This window comes from Pogona vitticeps, chromosome 4 (genome assembly GCF_051106095.1).
Source record: "Pogona vitticeps strain Pit_001003342236 chromosome 4, PviZW2.1, whole genome shotgun sequence".
In the NCBI taxonomy this organism is placed as follows: Eukaryota; Metazoa; Chordata; class Lepidosauria; order Squamata; family Agamidae; genus Pogona; species Pogona vitticeps.
This window is the reverse complement of record NC_135786.1, coordinates 48,046,172-48,072,886: the sequence shown is the minus strand read 5'-3', so window position 1 is coordinate 48,072,886 and position 26,715 is coordinate 48,046,172. Positions and strand designations below refer to the sequence as shown.

Sequence of the window (26,715 nt, the reverse complement as noted above, 5' to 3'; positions counted from 1 at the left end):
TAAAAAAAGAAAATGTGAATGATTCAATATCTAATGTGTTTTGTATTGTGCTCAGCTCCTGAAGAAGGCTTCACCAAAACGCGTTGAGCCAGAGCTTTTTAATGACTCAAAAATACAGAATAAAGAGCTTGTTTCTACTTTCTACATCCCGACACTTTGTCTCTCATTTATAATTGGGACTTTTGTGGGTGTACCAGTTCCTTTTGTTTTGTTTTGCCCCACACGTCACTAGTCAACACCAGAACTGAACACTCAGTGAAATAAAAATAAAAGACCAAAAGACATATAAATAAACGCAATTTTAATTTTACCAAATGTACTTTATCATTTAAATTGGCATCAGTCCATTCAGTTACAGCAACTATAAATTAGGGACTCCCCCCCCCCCCATTCTGTACTGAAAGTGTAAACCAATAGCTTCATCTTCATTTGGAGCCAGGTTTAAATATACATGCATTTGAGTCCAACCGGTGATAATTAATTATTCAAAGCTTTTAAACAATATTCTGTTTGTACACTCATTCTCCCAACTCATCCCTTTGTAGACAAGAAAATTTTGCGATATATCGAAATGGCACAAACTCCTCAGCTCTTCAGCTGAGGGCTACACCTTGCAACCAAAGCCAGGAGAGTTAAATTCTTAAATGTGATGTGCAGACAGACATTTATTAAGAAAACAGATGTAATGATGAAGAAAGGATATTGCAATGGAGCTTTATGTATGTGAAACTGTGGAAGTTGTGTGAAGTTGAAAAGTCTGATGCACCCAACAGAACAAGATGCATATTGATGAGATGGATAAACCTTAAACTGCAAAGCAAGTTTTAACAGGTGATAGGACAGAAGTCTCACTCGGGCTGTTTTGAATGTCACTAGACAATAGTTGTTTGGATAGTCGAACAGTTATTGACTTACAAAACTGAAGCACTGCATGTATTCTTAATTTTAATCTGAAGGATCCTTAAGTCTGAAGGATATAGTTTTCAGACTTGCAAGAACTGCCATTCACAGAAGGAAGGCAATCCATTTTAATTGCTCCCAAACAATTAAGGCCACCTTGCAATGCAAGAGGAAAAGGTTATTCCACGCACACTTCTGCAGCTTGATCCTGTAGGCTGTCTCTTCATATTCAAATTTGAAGGCTGCTGTGCTTACATCACAGTCTAAAATTAAGGTACTGAAGCCCAAAGGCCACCCCTAAAACAGCATCAGTTGACAAATTACAGACTTTATAATTGATAGTAATGTGCCACAATGTCAATTCCGACTGATGGTGACTCCTTTCAGGGTTTTCCCTGTACAGAATATCCAGAAGCTGTTTACTATTCCCTTCTTCTAGGACTGGCCTGGGACTGTGCAGCTTGTCCATGGTTACACAGGCTGGCTGTACTCACAGGAGGCACGGTGCGGGATCAAACTCCCAGCCTCTGGCTCTGCAACCAGATACCTAAATCACTGAGCTATCTAGCCAGCACTTTAAGAATTACCCTGGCCCAATGTCCCCATGAGGCACCATTATGGCATTAATATCCCTCCAAAGCTTTCATTTAATCACAGTGCAAGCCCCTTATTCCATTATAGCAACACTATGAAGCAACCAAAATGAATCTGACACAACTTCGGGAGGCAGTGGAAGATAGGAGGGCCTGGCATGCTCTGGTCCATGGGGTCACGAAGAGTCAGACATGGCTAAACGAGGACGATGTCTAGGTGTAGTTTCAGCCAGAGCCTCAAATCCAAATTACAAGAGTAACTATTGTTTATATCCAGATAATAGCTGAAGCCCAGCCATCTTTCACATTATGTTTTGTGTAAGAACAGGAAAGCCACATTTCTGAAAGAAAAGGGCATTCAATCTATACTGGAGACTGTGGAAACCAGACAGCCAAAATGTAGGGCCTGGTCCATTTTTACAAGACTACAGCTATTCAAGGCACACACTACTGACACTTTGCTTTCTTTGCTTTGATTTCAAGTAGCAATTAAAGTGAAAAATGTAAAGAACCAAACATCGTAAAATGATGCTCTCTTGCGGAGAAGCTGATACAGAAGCAAGTAATAATTTGAAAAAAAGATTTAGTAAAGTTTTGTGATGAGGAAATGCATTTTGAATAGTTTTCCTTACAAAAAGGAGCAAGTGTGACATACATATAGATAATAATTCCCAAAATTCTAGTTCCACTGTCAAATCCAATACCAAAGGAAATCCAGCACTACATTATTCTGTGCTACTCACAGACAGCCTGGGATCTTAATTGACATTCTTGGGATGACTGAATGAATCTCCTTTACACATCTTATTTTATGTAACTAATATGTCTGTTTTCATCTATGTGTTTCAAAGTATTTCCACAAGGCTTCAACCTGTCTAAGCAACATGTCAGGAGATGGAGCATATTGACATTTTGAGGACATAGTGCATACCACAAATGTGGGAAACAATTACTGCATTTTTTTTGGATAACAGCTCCAAGCATTCCTCAGCTGTGACCCAGTTGTTTGGAAGACAGGTAAGAAAAACAGGCCACAATCCTATTCAGGATTTACACAGGTGTAATTGACATTGTGCAAACTGGAATGGTGAATTGCTTCTAATTAATGAGTTGCTGCATGCATTCTTACTTGAAATTAGATGCTTCCAGCACCCAATTCGGGTTACACCATGCAAAGATGCACCAACAGGATCTTGCCCATAGGCTGGTATAAATCTCCAACAGGTTTTTATCCCTATTACCAAAATATAACTTATCCAAAACTGACTTCAGAACAGAAAATCCTTGCCCACAGAAAGTGATTGGTATCGAAGACCCCTCTCTGCTTACAAAATAGAACCTTTCAATAAACAGCTCAGTGTCCAGCAAAAACATGGTTGTGATCTCAGTTTCTTAGCAGCCAAATCAACTACATAACAATGAGACACAAATAAGGATAAAAGTTTCCCAGATAGAGATAGGGTAACTGGGCAAAAATTGACAAAATAATAAACCAAACAACATGTCTCAACAATGAGACACAAATAAGGATAAAAGTTTCCCAGATAGAGATAGGGTAACTGGGCAAAAATTGACAAAATAATAAACCAAACAGCATGTCTCTACATTTGTAGTTATAAAATAGAACAATTTATTTCAATATAATAAAACATCTGGGCTGTAGACAAGCAAAAACATGGTCTTTGGAAAATGAGATGGCTCTTGTTGTCATGTACTGCTTCGTGCCTGTACATGTCATTTTTTATGATATCAAAATGTAGACTGGGCAATGTGAAGGAGCCTAGGCTAACCTGCCTGGCAAATAAGCATACAAGTGAAGAATCTCAAAAACCAGATTGTATGGAGGCTTTCCATTACAAAACAGCTATTACTATGAATGGAAGATATGGATGAGACTGTCCATTGAGTTGATACTGAGGAGTATCCAACAGATATCCAATTTGAGATTATCCTCAAAATCTTGTGTTGATTTCTCTAGACCTTGAGGGAGGCAAAGCAACCATAGTAGACTTCAAATCATGGCAGCATGGCCCACCATCAGAAATTTCATCATCCCAGTTACCCCAGGAATTTAAAATTCAGAAACATTGACAGTATTAACACAATCAGTTAACCTTTTTACAGATCCATTTACAGAACAGCCAAAGCAGCATGGATGAGGCAACAGGTTTTAAAGGCAATAGGTGAGGTAAGCATCCATGATAGTTCAATGTAAAGCAGTAGGGAGAAAATCAAATTCTCTGTTAGAGAGAAGGGCAGTTAGAGGTATACTTTAATTTGTGTCAGCCTTTGTTTAAAAAATTGCCACTTTTTTTGGTAAGAGATATAGGTGCCATATAGCAGGAACAAACCTCACAACTGTCAGTCTCTTCAGGATATGGTAAACGAGGACTGTAACATAAAACAGTTACTTCACAATGTGCAGCAAAGAACAGCCAACATAAAAGGGCCAGGCACAGGGCCAGCATTTCCTCTCATGCCGTGCTTTCCTAGCCTCAATAGCAGAGAATGAATTTGGAATGATAGTTAATGATTATTTCAGATAGACTTCCCTTCTTTCAAGAGCTAGGAAGCACTCACATCTGGCAGCATGGAGCAGGATGCAACCCAACACAATTAGCTTTGATTTTGTTACCTACTAATTTGCCGTGACTTTTCCAAGGCCAGGAAGGCTTGCCTGTGATAAAGTCGGACCAATTACTAGTACAGACAGGAGGTGGGTGCCCAAAATATTTAATCTATTTCAGAACTGAATTGTGACAACAAGTGAGGAATCCTTGTGCCTAGCTGAATAATAAAGCAAACCTGAATTGCATCTTAAACATTCGCGCGCGCACATGGCCCTTTATATCTAGTGCTCTGAGTGGGTGCTGAATGAGGAAAGTGAGATTTCATTAAAATCTGTTGATCAACCATTTTCTATTATACCCTACAGTTCAGATTTTAACCATTATGAAATTGCACTTGGTGATTGTCTTTACACATTTTTTTCAACCTTCCTAAAACATTTTTTTTCTGTACAAACTTGGCTTGAAATATAAACCACATAAAATTCCCATTGAAAATAATGAGAATCCAGTATCAAAGTTGAAGTCCCAAAGAGACACAGGATGGGAGAAACGTTTTGTGGAAAGATGTAGGGGGAATGTCACTGAAGGAGACAAGCTGGGGAGCGGAGAAGCCAAGGAATGGTGGGTTTAGTCCCCCACGTCAGTGTCCCTGTCCCCAATGAGCCAGAGGATATGGAAGCTGAGTGCCAGGAGACCAGTCCCAAGCAAGTCACCTAGTGCTGTTAAATACGGTATGGAAAAGTTGTCAGGATCAAGCCCTCTGCCCCACATCCAGTGGACCATCCAGTCAGCAATGTAAAGAAGGATGAGAACCTAAAAGACAGAAGCAGAATGAGGACATTAGCCATCAAGCAAGGTACAAGACAAACAAATGCTACTGCTGTTTACTTATTCGTCTTCAATTGGGGCATCAGAACCAGCCCTTTTTGTCCACTGCACACAGTTATATGGGGTCAAGCTGTACATTACAGATAATCTGTCATTAGGAAAGAATTCCGAAGCAATTCCTGTGCAGGAAAACATTTGATTATCATAACAGGAGCTGTCCCCAGTTCCTTCAGTTTGCAAATTAGCTTGCTTTGCTTTGTGATTGGTTGTTAGAGCTGAGATTTCATTTGCAAACATGGCTTCTCAAAACTTTGCCTGAATCACATCTCCTGAACACTAACAGATTTCAGCTAACATATATTTTGTTCCAGTGTAACACAGACACAGATTGTCTAGCATATTCCTGTAAGAGCATCAGTTCTGATTCAGTACTAAAGGTATACTATTTATTTAGAACATTTATACTCCACAACATATCTATGATCTCTAGGTAGAGTATGGCAATAAAAACATTATGAAGTAATGCAATTTTAAAACTTTTAAGATATTAAAACTATATACATGCATTAAATCCTCAGTCAGGGATACCCAGTGTGGTATAGTGGATAGATTGATTGATGACTAAGACTCAGGAGGCCCAGGGCTCACTGGGGGTATGGAACTGGTAAAAACACTCTTTAAATGTCTCACTTATTTTGAAAGCCCTACTAAGTTTGCTACAAGTTGTTTTCGACTTGATGACACATAACAACAAAACCTTCATAACAACAAAGACGCTAAAGGCCTTCAGTTAACTTCGCACTGAAGTGAACTTAGTGTTGGCACTTGCCAAGCCTCTAAGGGAACAGCATTCCACAACCAAGGTGCTGCAGCTGAGAAAGCCCTCCCCTCTGTCTCCACATAATGAACCTTTATCCATGGTGGGACATGGAGGAGCCTGTCCCTCCCCCCACAGCAGATCTAAATTATCACCAGGTATATATAGGGAGAGGTATTCCCTCAGTTATCGAAGCCCCAAGCCATTTAGGCCTTTGTAGGTTATCACTTTGACCAAAAGAGTATTGGCAACCATTGCAATTTTTTCAGAAACAGTGTCATGTGAACTCTGAAAACTCTTCCAACTAGCAGTCTAGCTGGTGCATATTGCACTTGCTGCAGGATATGTGCCATCTTCAAGGGCAGCACTACATAATGTGCACTACAGTAATCTAGTTGGGAGGTTACCAGTGAATGAATTACTGCAGTCAGGTTGCTCCTGTCCAGGAATGGTTACAGTTGGTGGGCAAATCAAATATGGCCCCAGGCACTCTGAACCACTGCACTCACCTGAGTCTTGAGTGATAAATATTACTCAAGAAGTACCTCTAGATTATGTATCTGCTTTCTTCAGAAGGAGTGCAACCCCATCCAGAACAGGTTACCTAACTAATTCCCAGACATAGGAATCATCAAGCCACAGAACTTCTGTCTTGTTGGGATTCACCTGCACGTAGCCCATTACAGCCTCTAAAATGCACACGCAGCTGACTCTACTGACAAGGAGAATTTGAGTTGGGTGTCATCAGCATACTGATGGCACACAGCTTCAAATGACCTATCCCAGAATATTAATATTGAACAGCACGGGGGACAAAATGGATCACTGTGGCACCCCAAGGCTTCATTGCCATGGATGGGCATTTGTGGCCCTGGATCTCTGAAGATTGTGCAACCCCTGTAGTATTGTTACAGAATGCAGTCACCAGAAGGCTTGTAGGAGCCAAGTGTCCAGATGTTAAGGCTCTGTAAGGTTAGGGGCCTGGCTAGATAAAGAACTGTCTAGACCTGAATCAGTGTGCCCAAACTTTAAGATTAGCATCTTAGGCTCTGCTCTCTGATCTACCACTAAGATCTGTGTGAGTGGCAAATACGAAGGATGGACCTTTTTGGTGGTAGCATCATATCCTTGCAATGCTCTCGTCCCAGAAATATGTATAGCCCCCTCTTTGTTGGCTTGCAAGAAATTTTGAAATCATTTATTCCTGTTTGCATTTGCTTCCTTTGTAGTGTGCTTTCAAATATGCTGCTCTGCAGCAGAGTTGTATCTAACATGTTGTTTTAATTATTTCTGTACTGAATCCTGTTTTCAGAGTTTCATTGTGTACTTTATATTTTTAATTAGTTACAGTGTGTTTTGTGAAGTGTTTTACCCTTAAGAACACCTATAAATGTATTTTAATATTTACATGTTTACATCTTGGATTTTTGCATGTTCTATTGTTTTTAAATTTTGTAATGCCGCCCAGAGTAGACTATTTGTCTAGATGGGCGGGGTATAAATCTAATAAGTAATAATGGAGGTCATAACAATAGATTATCTTTAAATAAAATTGTGTATCTTGACATTTCTGATATACATATGTGAACATAAAACACCCACACATTCATCAATCTCTGCAAACTATATTTTTTTTAAAAAAAGATGTGTCAAATAGAAGCACATTGTTCTTAGACAAAACAAATGTCGTATATTTTGGATAATGCTTTCTCATACTATTCCTATTCCACAAACAATTACCAAGTGGTACTGAGATCTGCATGTCCAAATGCAGATTTACAGAAATTATTTCAAAATTAAACCAATAACTGTTTAACTACTCAAGGCTTCCATTTTCAATAACACTGAGCACAACAGAAAATGGTTTAAAAATCATTACACTGTGATATGTACCCACATGAAAACTGCACGATTGGTAGAAATCCTAATGACGGATGTAGCTATATTCAGTGAACAAAAATCATGTCTATTAATGATCCTGTGAAGAAACAGGCTACTGGTTTTTAGAAAGTGGTGAGAACGCACTGGCAATTAATGCCTAATTCTATAAACTGTATCTTCTCATTCATGCTAAATATACATTGTATGTAGCCCTACATAGATGTAGTTGAGAATTATTCCATAGGACCTTTTGAGCAGGCATATGAGTGTACTAACCTATAACTATAAAGAAAATACAACATACATAAGGTATGGATAGACAGACAAAAAGAAAGCACTCAAAGAAAACCAGGAATATGGAATGGATTATAAGGAATCATTTAGACCTCAGTTCAGTTAAAACCCCCTTTTTTACAGTGCCAAACAATGCTTAAGACTAGGCAATTTATTGCTAATCATATAATGAATATGGCCTCAATCTCTAAATCCAATAGTGGATTTTTTTTATGTGGCATACGATGGTTTTTCATTGATAGTTTTCATACGGAATGTATGCTTTACTTATTTGTAGGTTTCTCTGTTTGTTCTATTAACGTGTTACTGTAAAGATTTGTGATTGTCTTCAAAAAGCTTCTAGTCATTTAAGACAGGGGTGGGAAATCTGCAGGGTTTGGGGACTGCATACAGCCATCTCTGGATCTTGAAAGGCTGTGTCCACTCTCATTTCCTCAAGCACTATTTTCTTTAAAAAAGTTTGTTTGTTTTAACTTTCTAACTTTTAAAAAAGTCACCTTATGCCCCCTAGTGGAGATTTTTTCCCCCATGTTCTTTGCGTGGGGGTGAAGGTATCAATGGTTTTTTAAGCCCCTCCAAAAAAAAATTGCAAAATTGACCTCGCATGCGGGAGTTCTTCTTCACAGATAATGCAGCTGTTGTTACCCATTCTGCTGAAGAGCTCCAACAACTTATGAATTGTTTTAGTAAGGCCAAGATTTTGGACTAACAATCACCCTGAATAAAACGCAAGTCATGGGCCAGGGCATGGACTCACCTCCCTCTATTACCATTTCCACGCAATAATTGGAGGTTGTTCATGATTTTGTGTACCTTAGCTCAACGATCTCTGACACTCTCTCTCTAATTGTCGAGCTGGATAAACGCATCGGCAAAGCAGCTACCATGTTCTCTAGACTCACAAAGAGAGTATGGCTGAATAAGACGCTGACGGCATATAGCAAGATCTAGGGCTATGGAGCTTGTGTACTGAGTACACTCCTGTACTGCAGTGAGTCCTGGACCCTTTATGCATGGCAGGAGAGGAAGTTGAACACATTCCATATGCGTTGTCTTCGATGCATTTTTGGTATCACCTGGCAGGACAAAGTTCCAAATAGAGTAGTCCTAGAACAACCTGAATTTTTAGCATGTATACATTACTGAAACAGTGACGTCTACTTTGGCTTGGGCATGACGTGAGAATGCCTGATGGTCGGATTCCAAAAGATTTCCTGTATGGAGAATTAGTGCAGGGAAATCGACCCACAGGAAGTCCACAGCTGCAATACAAGGATATCTGCAAGTGGGATCTGAAGACCTTAGGAATGGACCTCAACAGATGGGAAACTTTGACAACTGAACATTCAGCCTGGTGGCAGGCAGTGCAGCATGGCCTCTCCCAATTTGAAGAGACACTTGTCCAGCATGCCGAGGCAAAGAGGCAGTCCCAGAAGCAGCAAAATCAGTGAACTGGACAGGGGACAGATTGTATTTGTCTTCAGTGTGGAAGGGATTGTCATTCTCGTATTGGCCCTCTCAGCTACACTAGACACTGTTCTGAGACCTCTATTCAGAGCACGTTACCATAGTTTCTCGAGAATGAAGAATCCCTACACATGCCCTAGAAGGTACGATGAGCTTTCCACCTGCTTATTTTTAAAAAATGTTTGGAGGTGTAGGGGTGCTGAGATCCTGCATTTGGACCCAATGGTAATTACATGCAGCTCACACATGTACATTGCCTATTCTGACTTAAGAGTAAATTTCATATACATTACACTATTGATATGTTTAATATCTGCCCTGTACACAATTTCAAATTTCAAATTGGAAAGTGTTTTTGTTGGCTGCTTTAGTCAGAACCCAGAATTTCACATTTTTTTTACTGGTGTATGTCTCAGCACTGTCAAAGTTTTGAAGCATTTTCTCATTAGTTAAGAAAATATGGAGGCAGACAGAGAACAAATGTTCTAGAATAGAGGTAGGCCATCTGGAATGTGCCAAATCTTTTGGGCAACAACTGGAAGAAGCCCTGACTGCTGAGTATGCACAGACCCAGTTTCTGTGGTGCAACTTCATCGTAAGTGAAGGTAAGTGAATTTGCATTTCCCTTGCTGTATAGCTGCACCTCAGTCTCATTACCAACATGAAAAGTCAAGCATCTAAAGCCAATGCGTACCTGGAGAAGTGCCGCAGTCATGTAGAAAACTATAAAGATCAAGGTGAGTGTTGTGTGGCCAGCCCTCATGGAGCTGATCGTATAAAGGAAAACTAAATGGCCAGGAACCACCAGGAGAAAGAGCACCCGAGCAGACCGGGAATTCAAATCTGCAAGACAGAAGACCAAAACAAACAAACAAACACAAAGATTTAACTATTACATCTGGCCACATTTTTGTACTTTTGCTTTTTCATGAATGAAATTATCATTTGCATATGTACTTTTGCTTTTTCCCATCAGGATGGGTGGTATGTTTTGTGTTAGTTAGCCTGATGAAGAGCCCAGAGTTCTGAAGCTTACACACCATTTTGTGACATTCTGATTAATCTCAATAAAGGTGCTCCCCAACTGTGAATACTGTAGATCAGGGGTCAGGGAATTTTTTTTCTCTTTTACCCCCCCCCAAAAATTATATACACCAACATTATCCTGCCCCCTCCCAGCACTGCCCCTCCGCTCTTGCTGTCCGCTGCTGACCCCCCCACCTCTGTGCTCACCCAGGACCTGCAGCTGCCACCCGAGCAGCCAGTCTGGAGCTGCTACGCTGCCGGGAAAGTGCATCCTTGGTGAAGGGAGCCAGGCACTGCAGGGTCAGCAGGTCCACCGGCCATGAGCTCAGGTGAGGTGGGGCGGGAAGGGGGCCTCCTCAACAGCGCTCACTCTCCCCGCGACGGAATGCCCGCCTACACACAGTATCGTCAGAAATAAAATGCCTGGGGGTAATGAGGAGGGTCATGCTGCCGCAACCGTCCTCATTACCCCCAGGATTTTCATTTTTACCCCATTTGGGGTAATTTACCCCTGTTCCCTGACCACTGCTGTAGATGCTTCATATGAAGAAACATGATGTCCTTTGCTTTTTAAAATTCTTGAGGAACCACTGGGTTATAGCATGTTAGAATGAAGCAGTGCACTATTCATTACCAATATTATTCTGTATACAGGACAGTTATAAATGCAGAGCCAAGATATATAGTACCTATAGAATTCTGTGGGCTGCACCAGAGTCAGCCATAACAACCATAACAGAAGCTAGAAGGCAATGTCCTAGTAAAAGAACTGAGAATTTTTGGACTTGCTAATGAGTTCTGTAGTACTAACAAGAGATTCAAATAATTCTGTATCTATGGCCTGTAATCTCCTGCATAATTAAAAAGCTTTAATTTAAAATACTGTATCAGGCTTAGTTACAGTCCATATTCATCATGAAGGGAAAGGATAAGCAAAGATTGACAAATAATGTTGCAGGATCAACATGTAATTTGTCTGTAGTATTTTGAACTGTACCTCCCAGAGTGTTCTACAGCCAACTTCAGTCATGAGGGACTCAAGAGTTGTAATAAAAAAATCACTTATCCAAGCTATTATCACACAAGATTCTCCAAATTATCTAGGATATGACAGCAGACCTCTATACAAATCTAAAGCAGTGGCTCCCAACCTTGGGTCCCAATATGTTCTTGGACAAAAACTCACAGAAACCTTCGCCAGTTGTGCTGGCTAAGATTTCTGAGAGTTGCAGTCCAAGGACATCTGGGAACCCACAGTTGGGAACCATTAGTCTAGAGGATCTGTGCTTACACTGGTTTGCAAACAGGACTAGAGGTGTGCATATTTAAAGCAGACCAATCAGCTTTCTTTTCCAAGATGTAGTGCCACCCCAATTTCAAGTTTTAAGATCCTACAATGTAAAGGGGATGTATTCAGATATGGTGTTGGAGGAGATCTTTCTGGTTATCATGGATAACCAGAAAGATAAATAAGAGGGTTCTACATCAAATCAAGCCTGTGTTCTCTAGACACAAAAATGACTAAAATAAGGCTATCACATTTCTTGGCATCTAACCCCCCTCCTTCACTGCTGGGAAAAGCTGAAGGAAAAGAGGAAGACCACATATGAGATGGACTGACTTGGTAAAGGGAACCACAGCCTTGAGTCTAGAACACCTGAACAGAGATACTATTGACTAGACTAATTCACAGGCTTGACCTAAGTCAGAAGTGATGTAATGGCCTGTAACAATAAAAGCAAATTCAAAAACAGGGCACATTATGTGCTTTGAGGCTACCTGAGCTGAAGAAAGTGCTGCAAGGACTTGGGCATTTCCGGGAAATTGTTTCTGGACTCTCTCCAGGCACCCCACCCATGTGGAGATAAGTGGAGATGCGACTAGCCTGGACAGCAACCAGATTGCCACCAACACCTGCAGGGATAAAGAGGCAGATCGCCATTCTGATCATTGCACTGAAGCTTCACCAACAGATGTCCAACATCAACACATTCTACAAACAGTTTTCATGCCTGCATACAGCTATCCCGTCTAAAATGTTACTTTCAAGAGACAACCATACATAACCCCTAACAGGACTGTAGCCAAGAGAACATAAGCTTTCCTTGAAAATTAAGATGCATTGGTATGTATTTTCTATTATTTATAATTGTGGGAATTCAGACCGGGGGGGGGGGAACATCACACTTCTGACTGCATTAATGGCATGAGATATATCACTTAGAGTTTCCTTACTCACTGGATTCACATCTTATCGCAACACAACACCAACAAGGAACTGGGATGAAGTTGAGGTGGTGGCAGTCCACACTGCAGTGAAATTGTCAAGAGGTGGCAAGAAAAACTAATACATTGCCTTATACTCCATTTTTTCAAGTCTTGATTTCTGTGCCAGCACATGGTGGGCGTGCTTTGTAATCAAATGATGTGTCTGCAGAAGGTATCCCTCTTGCTGGAAGGATGACTGCTTTCCCATCTTTTCTAAATGGTTTTCCCCTCCCCCCACATCCTTTTCTCACTTCTACTTTCAACCTCCTACTACCCAATCCTGCTGCAGAGTTTCCAAGCACCTAAGTCTTTCCTTTTTGTGTCCATTTTATTGGCTTAGGCCGCTGCAGCTACTGTGAGGATGGCATATATATTGCCCCTACATTAGGAATATTCTCTCTTTACCAGTCCTCTCGAACTATGCTCCTGCTCTGGGTTCAGTGCAGAGCTAAATCCATTCTCCTGCAAATAAGGGGTGTTGGTGCTGTCACTGGGACATGCCATTACAGTGACCTATGGACTGCCTATCCAAGGTAAAAAAAATTGATCCAGTGGGCAGCACCACTGTTTTGGGAAGCATCTATTTGGAAGTCAAAAGCAAACGGAATTGGTATAACATGTGCAAAGGGCTGTGTCTACAGAGAAGTAGTATCTGTTCACATGTAGGTTTTACACCTAACCTGTCTCTTCCAAAGGACTGCAAAAGATAATCCACTGAGAGTAGAAGACAGACCCAAGCTGAAATCCCTACTAAGCCATAAAACCCACACCATTAAGGGTAAAGCACAGAAGAGAAGAACCATGCAATTGGTCTTTAAATTTACTGAAGGAAATGCTGGATACACATCAAACTAAGAGCCTCTGGAGCTGCTTGCCCGTTATGTTCAAGCACCTTGTCTTCAGAAGAATATTTGTGTTTGGGGGCTCCTACTCATGTACCACAAGAGCTTTTCACAAGAAGCAAATACACCATACATCTTTTGTTTGCAAAGTGTTGTCCAAACTCATGACAGTACACTTGGCATGCTAGTACACGCTCACAGCACAGTCCTAGCTCAGTTCTGTTTCTGTTGACTGTAGAACCAGTTGGTAGAGAAAGTGGTCTAGAGGAATTGTACTATCCTAATGAAAAACTGTATTCTAGGTCTCTAGATGAATATCAAGATGCTGGTAGATGAACCATTTCAACAGAAAGCTTCTAGTCCCCATTTAAAGCGCAGCAGCTGAGCTATTTAAGACTCTTATTTTGAATCCCCTAAACCTCAACCCATCTGATGTGTGGTTGTCATGAGCAAAGAGAAACTCACCATTTATGACTGGAGTAAAGACTGCCATCCCTGCAAAATTTGGATCCGACACTGTTTTCCCCAATATCAATCCTCCAACACTACAAAGAGAAGCATTGAGGAAATCATTGAAGAAGGCAGAAGAAACATCAGCACAAAATAATTAAGTGAATTAAAATAAATAATTAGCCTGAGTATTAGTCAAAATCTTTGTTTTCAATAATGTCCAAAAAGACTGGATGCATACTAAAAGCACTAAATACAAACATACCAATTGCTTTTGAGGGATTGAGATATAATTATTTAAAGACTGGCCATTTAGAGTAGGTAAGCAGAGTCATAAGCAAACCTCTTCACAAGGTAGACTTCACTGGCTTCATACAATGGAGTCTCGACTTACGGTCGGCTCCACTTACGTACTTTTTGACCTACAGACTTCTCTGGCTGCAAAGTTTCACTTCGACTTGCGGCTGGAGAATCGACCTATGGACCAGAAGGGAGAGGCGGGGAAAGCGCTAAATTCAAATTTGGTGCTCTCCCCGCCTCCCCCTTCCAGTCCGTAGGCTGCAGGTCTAAGCCCCGAAAGCCCAAAGCTGACAGCGGGCGCAGGGTGGCTTTCGGCTTTCCAGCTTCCAAAGGTGCAAGCGGGGGGAGGCGGGGAAAGCCGAAAGCCACTCTGCACCGGCTGTCAGCTTTGGGCTTTCAGGGCTTAGAAAGCTGGACCCACTGGCCTCCCTCCTGTCCCCGGTGCCCAGTGGGTCCAGCTTTCTAAGCCCTGAAAGCCCAAAGCTGAGAGCCGGCACAGAGTGGCTTTCGGCTTTTCCTGCCTCCCCCCGCTCACAGCTTTGGAAGCCAAAAGCCGCCCTGCACCCACTGTCAGCCTTCGAACCTTAGAAAGCTGGACCCACTGGCCTCTTGCCTCCTGTCCCCAGTGCCCTCTGCCAGGCAGAGGGCACCGCAGACAGGAGACACCAGTGGGTGCATCTTTCTAAGCCCCGAAAGCCGATCTGCCCGAAAGCCGCTCCGCGCCCGCTGCCGGCTTTCCAGGCTTAGAAAGCTGGACCCACTGGCCTCTTGCCTCCTGTCCCCAGTGCCCTCTGCCAGGCAGAGGGCACCGCGGACAGGAGACACCAGTGGATGCATCTTTCTAAGCCCCGAAAGCCGATCTGCCTGAAAGCCGCTCCGCGCCCGCTGCCGGCTTTCCGGGCTTAGAAAGCTGGACCCACTGGCCTCTTGTCTCCTGTCCCCGGGGGGATGGGAGGCAGAGGACAGTAGGGACAGAAGGCAGAGGGCAGTGGGTGCAGCTTTGGAAGCCCCGGCCATTTTTCTTCAGCCAGTTACGGATTAATGGGTTTTCAATGCATTCCTATGGGAAATGGACCCTTGACCTACGGAATTTTCGACCTGCAGCCACAGTTCAAATATGGATTAATTCCGTAAATCGAGGGCCCACTGTATATAACTTGGGTTCTTTGATGTGTTAGCAGTTTAGCATGACAACTGGAAGAGACAGTACTTGTCTTGCCCTTTGACTAATACCTGGGTAGGCAAAGCTGTTGCCGGGCTGCATAGCCATTAGTGAGGAATGGTCATCATAGGCATCCTTCAGTCTCCAGAGACTATGGTAACATGCTCTGTATGGAGGACTTGGGCTCCGCATACGGCGTGAGGAATGGTGGAAATTGTAGTATTACAACACCCAGAGAGCTGCACTTTGCCCATTCATCAATTAAAGGTAAGGGCTTTTGCATGCATTTGGCCAAGATATATCAGTGAAAAGTTGGGTTTGAACAAGCATGTAGATTAAATAGATCTAAGTTTCAAATGGCACCTTTACATGGATGTCTTAACACATTTCAATCTCTGAACTGTCTTCTCAAGAACAGCTTAGATTAAGTAAAATGAAAAACATTTTCTGCCTCCATCAGTTTTATATTTTTCCTAACCTCTATTAGGATCACTGTAAGTCAGTTATGACATGACAGTACATAAAACACAGGCAGTTGGTTAGGACTGAAGAATCTTTGGCCTCCAGTCAGTTTTAATGGCTGAGCAGGGATTCAAACCCTGCTCTCAAGAGTCCTAGTCCATCACTCTATCCACTACACTACACCACACTGGGAATCCCAAAGGACTGTGAGAAGTATAGTTCATAATAACTGACCCCAAACTCCAGGAGAAGATAGTTTCAAATACTTAGATCTTGAGCTCCAGACATCCTTCCTTGTAAAAAGCTATTTGCAGCTTTCTTACCTGCTAATGGCCATGGCAATAATAACTGGTTCCCAGCCAGAGTAAAGGACCTCCCGGGCTGCTGGATTCCTCCTGGCAATGATGATCCAAAGGGGAAGCAGTGCAATAAAGAAAGCACACACCAAAGGATTCACATAAGGCTTGTCCTCTGGAAGAAAAAAGATATGCAAGAGGTCAGAGAACAGGCAACCATCCTACATCAGGAAACTAGATTCCACGCTCACTCAATTGACTTGCTTTTTGAACTAGAACTCCCAAATCTACTAACTAGAGTCTGTTGTAAAAGGTGGGCATTCAGAAAGAACAAGCAGAGTGCTTCTCTGAATAAGCATATTCTGAACTCAGAAATTCATGTAGAGCAGCAGAGGTAAGCTCATAGCCTTTTGCCACTTCAATGACCCAATTAACGTGAATTTTTAAAAATGATTTTTAAACCACAGGGAGTTGGAAATATTTGCTGACCAACTTTAAATCATTCAAGACATCTGTCAGTATAGCACCATCTACTTTCTGCCCACCCTACCTATGTTTTCTTTCATTAAGAGTGCATCTGCTGTGGTGGTTTTACTAATAAACATTTTTATACATATGCACCTAAATGTTTGTTGTAAGAGGTTAGTACAGTGGTGCCTCGACTTATGAACGTCCCTACTTACAACTATTTTGAGTTACGACCAGCTCCAGCTGCAAAATTTTGCTTCTGTTTGCGACCCGAGTTTCCACTTACAAACAGAAAAAGGCAGGGAAAAAAGGTGGGAAATTCAAATTGCTAACTGTAGGTGGCGACGAGGCTGCTTCTTTGTAGCTCTGAGGCTTGGAACTGCCTCCTGCTTCTGAGAGCGTGTGTGTGTATGCAGGGAGGCTTCAGGCTGCCTTGTAAGGTAAGGTGCTGTTTTCTGCTTTTTAAAAACTGTATTTTTGCGGTGTGGTTTTGAGCTGGGAGGGGTTTGTGTTTCTGTGCTGTGATGAGTCTTGGTTTTTTTTTGCTTCCCCCCCTTTCTGATGGGTCTTGGGGGGTTTGGTTGCTCTTTTGGAGGGTTCCCCATTTCCGATGGGTCCTGCATGCTTCCCTTGCTTTTGCCTTTGTTTTCTTTGCATTTCCAACCTGCCCCCTTTGTTCTCTGTGCATTTCCGATCTGCTCCGTTTGTTTTCTGTGCATTTCCAATGGGTCTTGCACACTTGATTGCTCTTCTTCCCCCCCTTCCACTTTGGCCAGAAGGGATTAATCGTGTTTCCTGAGTCTTGCAATGATTTTTTTTTGTGTGTTTTTTTTCTTCAGCCGGAACAGATTAATTGCATTTCAATGCATTCCTATGGGAAATGGTGCTTCGACTTATGACCATTTCGAGTTACGACCATCTTCTGGAACGGATTATGGGCAAGTGGAGGCACCACTGTAGTAGGAAATCCAACAGTAACTTACTGTCTAACCTCATAGACTGCTTGAATGCAACCATACAGATATTGTTAAAGCAGTACAACAGAATCTAAGTAGAAAAGACAAAGACCATTTTTCAGGCAGGCTTTTCGTAAATGACACCCTAATGAGAAATGAGGTGCTGTGGTTTTTGCCTATACAGTGGTGCCTCGCTTAACGAGCGCACCGTTTAACGAAGAATCCGTATAGCGATCCCTTTTTGGGGATCGCTATACAGATCATCCCCAATCGCCGCACTCGCTTTGCGACGATTGGGGCCTCCGGCGGCCATTTTGGAGCCGCTGAACAGCTGATCGGCGGCTCCAAAATGGCCGCCGCATGACCCGAAATGGCCCCTATCAGTGTTTTCGCGCCCTCCTCTTGCTTACGGGTCATCCGGCGGCCATTTTGGAGCCGCCGATCAGCTGATCGGCGGCTCCAAAATGGCCGCCGGACGCGAAAACATCGCTGGAGGAGTAAGTTTCGAAGCTTATTGGAACGCATTAAACTAAGTTTAATGCGTTCCAATAGGCTTTCCTTACCCGCACAGCGATGTTTTCGTATAGCGAAGGTTAATCCGGAACGGATTAAGCTCGCTATACGGGGCACCACTGTATGTTTCTAAATTGGTGCTTTAATATACTTTGTTTAAATGGGTTTTAATGTAATTTTTGTCTAGTTTTAAATGTACTACTTACACCTGTCCTTGTTTTAATTTGGTGTGCCACTTTTGGTCCCAGCTCTGTTAAAAATTGGATTTAAGTCGAATGAATGAATGAATTATAACTTACAGTGGTGCCTTGCTTAACGATTACCTCGCTTAACGAGGAAATCGCTTGACGATTAGGTTTTTGCGATCGCAAAAGCGATTGCAAAACAATGGTTTAAATGGGAAAAATCCACTTCACAATGATCGGTTCCCTGCCTCAGGAACTGATTTCTACATTACGACCATCTAAAAACAGCTGATTGTCGGTTTTCAAAATGGCCACCGGGTGAACAAAATGACCCCCTGCTGTTTTCTAGGATGGATTCCTCGCTTTACAGGCAGCTAAAATGGCTGCCCCTATGGAGGATCTTCGCTGGACGGTGAGTTTTCAGCCCACTGGAACACATTGAAGGGTTTTCAATGCGTTTCAATGGGCTTTTTTATTTCGCTTAACGAGGATTTCGTTCTACAGCGATTTAGCTGGAATGGATTATCCTTGTTAAGCGAGGCACCACTGTATCTCATATACTCAATATATAAATGCCTGGAACAACTACCACTTTTCCTATGGGCCTAAACCAAGAAGCAGTGTAGCAGTCTAACAGCAATGTAGTTTAATCCTTACTGAAATGGTCATTCAATACTACAGAAATAGTATAAGAAACTACTGAAATGTGAAGCACAGTCTGGCAGAGATATATTGCTCAATCCCTATAAGCCATGGTTTAGAAATTGGGAGCCAGCACTTCCTCCCCTTTCTCTTCCATTGCTAGCAGCAATTGAGAAATTACATGCACACCAATGCCAGTCCTGGCTCCCTTCTACTCTAACGTATGTGGTTAGGGAGGGAACCCAGTTAGCATGCTTTTGTATAGGTACACATGTAACTGTCAAGAATGGATGACACTGACAAAGGTAATGTCAAATGATAACAGGCTTCCCATGGACAACTGGGTGGCTACTGCTTGAACGGAATGCTAGACTAGGAAGGCCTTTGGTTTGCACTTGCATGACTCCTCTCATATTATTATATAGGCTCCCAGACAGGAAGGACAGGATAGCACACATTCCAGAGTACCTCCTGATTCAGAAAAGAATGCTTGCAGTGAGTCATCATTATGCCTGCGTCAGGCCACTACATGTGAAACTATATTTTAAGAACAGACTAATGGGAATAGATTGGCAACTCATAACTGCCATAGGCAATTAACATAATGTTTTATAACTGTTGGATAGCTCAGTATCTAGCTGTTTCCAAAGTCAGAGGTTGGAAGTTTGAGTCCCCACTGTGCCTCCTGAAAGGGGCTGGACTTGGTGATCCATAGGTCCCTTTCAGTTCTGCAGACCACACACCCTCCTCAAACTTACCCAGTTCTATGTAGAGACCCCAGCTGATGCCAGAGAGGAGAGCCAAGGTGATGAGGTCGCCAAGACTGGCAGCAATAGGTGTAGCCACATTGTCAGGGTTGATGCCCATCTTTCTGGAGCCAATGATCACACCTATCATGATCATGCCTAGAGACCAGAAGGGGAAATGTTCAATTTGCTGGAAAGACAAGCCACCCCCCTACCCTGCCCCCAGTTGTCTCTGCCCCTTACCCAGGACAAGGGAGGCTATGAAGGCTGTGGCCACACTGCTAGCACAAAGAAGAATGGCATGGCCGATGCTGAAGTGTCCATCTGGAATCCAGCCAAACACCACTGCAGCTATTGAGGCCAGAAAACCAACCACTGTTGCTTGAACCTAAATGATGCAATCAGGTGAAGAAAAAGAATCAACATCAAGTTCCTATTCCCAATGACACAGAACCATTCAGAGGGCTACCGCTGTTGTGTACCAGCAGCCACGAGCAATAGAACAGGGATGTGGCCCTCCAGATATTGTTAGACTGCAGCAGCTTCAATCAGTCCCAGCCAGGATAGCCAATGGAGAAGGGTGATGGAAGCAGTAGCACAATGTCTGAAAGGCCACCCATTTCCCACCTCTGCAACTGAAGTTACCTAGTGCCCTGGCAATTGCTGCACTGCCATAGCAGTTCGTGCTAAGCAGGTTCTTGACCAATTGGTTGCCAAGGACTCAGTCGGCTTTTTGCCAAGTCAGATGTTAAAAAAGGGATACGGCAGGAATGGCCGGCAATAGAGCGCTCACCCTATTTGGGATTATGACTACACAGCTGATGTGTTTAGAAATGATTTCCTTTGCAAGCTCCTTCCACACTAATAGTTATGATGCTCAAACACATAATAAACACTGCCAGAATTCACCTGTATTAGAGCCATGTTCCCTGTTATCATCCTCCAGAGTTCTTTGGGAGTGTCCATTTGTCCAATATTAGCCTGCAAAACAAATAAAATTAAAGAATACATTAAAAAATTTAAAAAAAGATTTTAAAAACCCAAGCAAGGCAAATGCAGAGTTTGTGTTCTTCTGAGCAGTGCTTGAAATCTACCTGTGTGGTGCACCTATATAACAACACAGAGTATAAGCGGGAAGCTGGCAAGCAGATAGCCCATTAAGAATCTAGTTACAATATTTTCAGTAAGACATCTTCCTCCTCATCCCCTCCATTCGACACACCTCAAAGCAAATCTAATTCAGGAGAAAAGGAAAAAGGAAAAAGAATTGTAATGAGAAGATAGCACTGCTTTCTGCAACAACCTCTCTTGCGTAGCTCAGTTAACGCTCAGGAAGACACCCGTATTAAAGTGGACTCAGTTACAGCTATTCAGATGGTAGCCCAGTCCTCTTTCTGAAGAATGGGAGAAGTCTGTGGCCTGCTTTAAGGTGGAAAATATGGAATATTGAACCGTGCAGGCATTTACAACTGACAGGAAGATTATATTATGCCACTTAACAAGTGCTGAGAAAAGCTATTGATGCAGTCATCTAACCTGTCAGGACTATGATGACTCATCATTTCTGTCTCATAAGCAGTTGATCATACTGGTTCGGCGGTCACATTGATCCAGTGGCTTGTGAAAGAGACTCAAGGGAGGGGACTAGTGGAAATTAAGAACCACATAAAAATCTATTGATTGCAAAATGAAGTGCCACATGAAGACCTACTGATTGCTAGGACACCTGGATCAGTTGAAATAACGTCCTCATTCCTACAGTATTTATGGTGCCGTTGGTTCTACAGCAAAGGATATGCCACTATGCTGCGTGGGCTTAGGAAACAGTTCTAAACTTATTGTGAAATTCCCCAGCATGTTGATAATCGAAATGCAGTTATGCTCAATAACACGTCAGGTACACAGGGGTAAACTAGTTCCGTCAAGCTTCTTCCAAGTGCAATACTGGTGTTTCGATAATTTCTGTTGGTAGGAATGGTAATACAGAAGAAACAAACAGAAGAAATGAAAATTTTCATTTAATTTCTTGTCCTCGGGACTCAACTTCACTAATTATTTACTTTCCTTACTTTTATGCAGTCTTTAAGGATGGGACACACACAGCCCCAAGGTGGGGCACATCATAGAACAATGTAGCAGCAGAATAAAATAGTGCTATGCCTAGCTTGCCACAGAGTGAGCATGTTTCTAATCATGTCATTGCTGAAGGGCAGTCTCGCAAACCAAAGAAGCTGCCTTGGGCCTGAGCAAGGCTGTTAGATATTCACGTCAGCTGAACTCAAAACCTGTTCGGCTGATGAAATATGCAGGTGTCAAACATTCAGAGCAATGTCAGAGAAAGAATAAAACTACAGTGGCTTGAATCTCACTCCCTCTCCAGAAGGAGGCACTCAATCATCTGCAAAAAGTGCTGAAACACAGATCTCGTCCATTATATGGAAAGGGATCCATCTGACGCAGGCATTCAAAAAGATAACTTTTGTCAAATGTATGCACAAGGGGTCTCTGTATTGTGTGGAGAGAAAAAACTTACACATGAACTGAGCATTCATGAATTCATAATTAAAATCATGAATGTAATTTGATTCTATGATTAGAACAATATTGTGCACAAAAACCAAACACTGTGACACCTTAAAATTAAATAGATTTTACCATGGGATTTTGTAGATTAAAATCCACTTCCTCACAGATAAGCTAGACAAAAAGCAATCTCGTCTCCCAAGAAGTTGTTGGACTATAAAAAGGTAAAGGTTCCCCTTGACAATTTGTCCAGTTGTGTCCGACTCTAGGCAGTGGTGCTCATCTCCATTTCCAACCCATAGAGCTAGCATTTGTCTGCAGACAATCCTCTGTGGTCACGTGGCCAGCATGACTAGACACGGAACGCTGTTTACCTTCCCACTGACGTGGTACCTATTTATCTACTCACATTTTGCATTTTGCATGCTTTCGAACCGCTAGGTTGGTGGGAGATGGGACAAGCAACGGGGGCTCACTCCGTCGCGTGTATTCAATCTTAATGACTGCAGGTCTTCTGACCTTGCAGCACAGAGGCTTCAGCGGCTGAAGGCTTTTGGGAGTTTTAGTCCAAGAACATCTAGGAACCCAAGGTTGGGAATCATTGCAATAAAGACAATGTGAGTCTGTCACATGAGAAGTGTTTTACAACTACAGAGGTGCCCCGCTTAATGATTACCCCGCTCCACAACGAATCCGCTTTACGATGAGGTTTTTGCAATCACTATTGCGATCGCAAAACAATGTTTAAATGGGTAAAATTCACTTTACGACGATCGGTTCCCTGCTAAATGATGATTTTAAAACAGCTGATCGGCGGCTCTCAAAATGGCCACCCGCTGTGCAAAATGGCTCTCCGTTGTGTTTAGGACTGATTCCTCGCTTAACAGGCACTGGAAAATGGCCACCCTATGGAGGATCTTTGCTGCACGATGAGGTATTTCGCCCATTGGAACACATTGAACCAGTTTTCAAAGCATTTCAATGGGTTTTTTACTTTTGCTTGACGACGATTTTGTTATACAGTGATTTTGCTGGAACGGATTATCGTTGTCAAGCGAGGTACCACTTTACCTTGATCACATATTTTGTGAACTGATTCTTTATCTTGTTTTCACTAGCATATTGATCAGCAATGGCTGTTTCAGCAAATGAGATAGATTTAATACAGCCCTAAACGTGGAAAGTTCCACTGAGAACAATGAGACACAAATAGTTTCAGCACTGTTAGGAATTAGTTGTGTTGAATTTGGCTCACAGGTTCCTTATTCCCTTGCAATTAGGTTACGGATCAACATAACCTAGCTTTCTAAAAAAGCAAACTTTTAATCCCTTGAACATGCAGGGAGAAAAAAGCTTTCGCTTAAATGACAAAACTATTTTGGAAGTTTTAAATGCACAGCTAATGAGAAACTGTACTAAGCTTCATTCCCACACAGCAAGCAATAACGGCCAAGCCTCCAGAAGGCTTACTTCAAGAAGACCCACTGCAGGTGGGCAATCTCTTAAATGCCTTTCCTTTAAGGGGAAAACAATCCCAAACCAATAAGTCCATGTGATCCCAATAAATGTGGACTCAAACCCGCTGCCAACAAGGTACAGTAGTTAAGGTCACGCTAAGCTCTGATAAACAACTTCCAAAGTACCAAAGTTAGCCCTCTGGGCACATCTGACTTCTTTCTATCTTGAGCTCTGTTATAGGATAGATTTTGAAAAAGCAACAAGATGACAGCCTCCCACCCCACTTGATGCAATTCAACGAAGTGAAAGGCTTTGCCAGCACAGCCTATAGGTTTTTTTTAAAAGTACTGTACATTTATTATTACTTTGCCTGCAAGTTTTCCCAGTAGGAAAAAAGCACCATGTCCAAACTTTGTGTTGAGCATGCAGTGACTGCAAATGGTTTCACTTCCTATATCATGGAGGGCAGCATGCAATCCATAGGCCCTCCGCACACCTCAGGACCTCCCCACTCTCCAAATCAGTTTAATTCCAGTTGGACAATATTTTTGGCCACTAGAGGGCATAAAATTAGGTTTATCAGTTAAAACCCCTTTTTTCAAAAAATTTTAGGAGGGTGGGGATTGTAGACATGACCCTCCAAAGTCCAGAAGTCAGCACGCGCACGCGCGCACGCACACACACACACACACTTTTGAGGTTGTCCAACCCCCATCTACACGTATGGACCTGTGACAAAAGTCATGTTGCCTTAAGGTGAGGCCTTAACATCAACCCTGATAAGATGAAATGATTTGACACCATTAAGGATGGCAGAATAGGAGATGGAGTAATAGGAACAACTCACTGGAAATCCTGCATATCAGCAAGGAAGAGCACTTGGATTTTCTGCTTCACCAATAAAGCTGGCCATACATTTTAAAAGTTAATATGATGCTACCATGTTTCCCCAAAAATAAGCCCTAGTGTGATTTTTCAGGGTGCTCGTAATATAAACCCTGCCCCAAAAATAAGCCCCAGTTAAGTGAAACCCTACCCTCCACCATTGTGCAGCAACCAGAAGAAAATGACATGACTGAATTTGAATAAATGTAGATTGTTGTACATGAAAATACAAAGCATACCCTGAAAATAAGCCCTAATGCATTTTTGGAGCAAAAAATAATATAAGACTGTCTTATTTTGGGGGAAACACAATACAATAGGACTGTTTCCCATTTGTGGACAGTAAATAGCAACAATCCTTGAATTTTCATGAGCCTATCTTTGGATTTGCTTCCTTGTCAGTCTGGCTTGCATTACAGAGATTTGGTTGGATGAAGCTGAGGGTGTTACTCTCACTCAGCTTCATCCACCCTTTTCTTCTGCATTGCAGGAGGCAAGGCCTAGGGGACAGGGAGGTGGAGCTACAGTAATCTATGACAATAATCCACCCCCCTCCCAGGTGTCACCTGTTTTCCAAATTTGATTGTGTACATCTGAAAGTGGGAGCCTGGGACAGAAAAGGAAATTCTGTTGATGTACTGTCTACCCACCTGCTCAACGGTCTCCCTCCCTGAGCTAGCCAAACTGGCTTTTGGGGTGGTGTGGGAGTTTTGCTGTGTTGGGGAACTTCCATGTCCATGCCAAGGCAGCTTTTTCAGGAGTAGCTCAGGACTTCATGTCCTCCCTGACAACCCTAGGTCTGTCCCAAATGGTATCTGCCCCTGCTCATGGCGCAGAGCACACGTTAGACCTGGTCTTCTGTACTGGAGTAGATGTTACTGATGGGAGAGGGTGAGTAAAAAGCAAAAAGCAAAGCGTGCTGCTTATATACCGCTCCATAGTGCTTCAAGCACTCTCTGGGCGGTTTACAAGTTAATTATGCAGGCTACACATCCCCCCCCCCAGCGAGCTGGGTACTCATTTTACCTACCTCAGAAGGATAGAAGGCTGAGTCAACCTTGAGCCAGCTACCTGGGATCGAATCCCAGGCCGTGAGCACAGTTTTGGCTGCAGTACAGCCGTTTAACCACTGCGCCATGAGGCGTGGAATTTTAGCAAGAATGGTTCCAACTGGCTAAGAGAATCTAGAAGAACTGAGTTTTGGTGAGTTCCTTGGAGGAATCAGGTGGGGAGAAATCAGTAAGAGGGTCATTTTGGAGTCTGGGGTCTGAGAGGGAAGTTGGAGAGAGTAGCCTGAGAGAAAGAAATTGAAGGAAAGAGGTTATAGAGAGAGTGATGGATTGTGCTGAAAAAAAAAAACAAGCCCAAGAATAAACAGCAGTCTTTTAACATTCTTATTTTAATAAAATCTTATTCCATTTAAACTCAGTGGTGCTGGGTTCAATAATTGAGGGCTGGCTCATGTGGAGAGTGTTATAAAAATGAAGGGGCAAATACACACATATAAGGGCAGCCAAAAGTTGACAGCAGCAAAAGAAGAAAAGGGGAAATAAATGAAGGTTATTAAAGAAGACATGTTTATTCCTGAGGTGATTTAAAGAGACCATTACCTCTGTAGTCAAGTGACAGGGCAAAGGGAGATTAGACATCAGATCAAAGAGAAGAGGTATGGCAGTGGCCCTATCAACTGTGCTGGCACCTATAGAGTATCATACAACAGCAACTTCGAAATGGCCCTATCCTCATATAGGCCCTTTCATCTCTCTTACTCAGAAACACTATTATCATCAGGCTTCCAACCACTATTTAAAATACCTCTTCACGCAAGCATTCTCTGATCATTACCACCAACACTGGACACTATGTTTTGATATTTTTAATACTTATAGCACCCTATTTTCTGATATATGTGTAATGCATTAAATTGCTTTGGTTTTTTTAAATCAAGTGATACAGAAGTGGTCCTAAATGAAAGAATGAATGAATGACAGGAGAATATTGAAGTCGCATAACTATCACTATAGGAATGCAATTAGTTATATTTTTTGCTCTGTGCTGATGGACACTAAAGGCAGCTATAAACATCAGAGAAAGACAATGATTAGAACAGGTAATTCCTTAAATGCTGAAAACATCTGTGTGCATAGCAGAATATTTCCCATTTCAAGTGATCTGCAAATTAG

General features: G+C 42.3%; 1 protein-coding gene across 1 annotated transcript in view; it reads right to left on the bottom strand.

Annotated features, from left to right (window-relative positions):
- Positions 1-284: 284 nt before the first annotated feature.
- SLC41A1 (solute carrier family 41 member 1) overlaps positions 285-26,715 on the bottom strand; it is a 43,512-nt gene continuing 17,081 nt past the window's right edge. Inside the window, exons 4-11 of the mRNA XM_020797742.3 lie at positions 20,576-20,647; positions 19,910-20,054; positions 19,679-19,825; positions 16,184-16,331; positions 13,952-14,031; positions 12,156-12,290; positions 10,045-10,193; positions 285-4,876 (exon numbers count right to left, since the gene is read on the bottom strand). Of these exons, the coding sequence (XP_020653401.3) occupies positions 4,691-4,876; positions 10,045-10,193; positions 12,156-12,290; positions 13,952-14,031; positions 16,184-16,331; positions 19,679-19,825; positions 19,910-20,054; positions 20,576-20,647 (1,062 nt within the window). The 3' untranslated portion in view covers positions 285-4,690. The remainder of the gene's footprint in view (positions 4,877-10,044; positions 10,194-12,155; positions 12,291-13,951; positions 14,032-16,183; positions 16,332-19,678; positions 19,826-19,909; positions 20,055-20,575; positions 20,648-26,715) is intronic.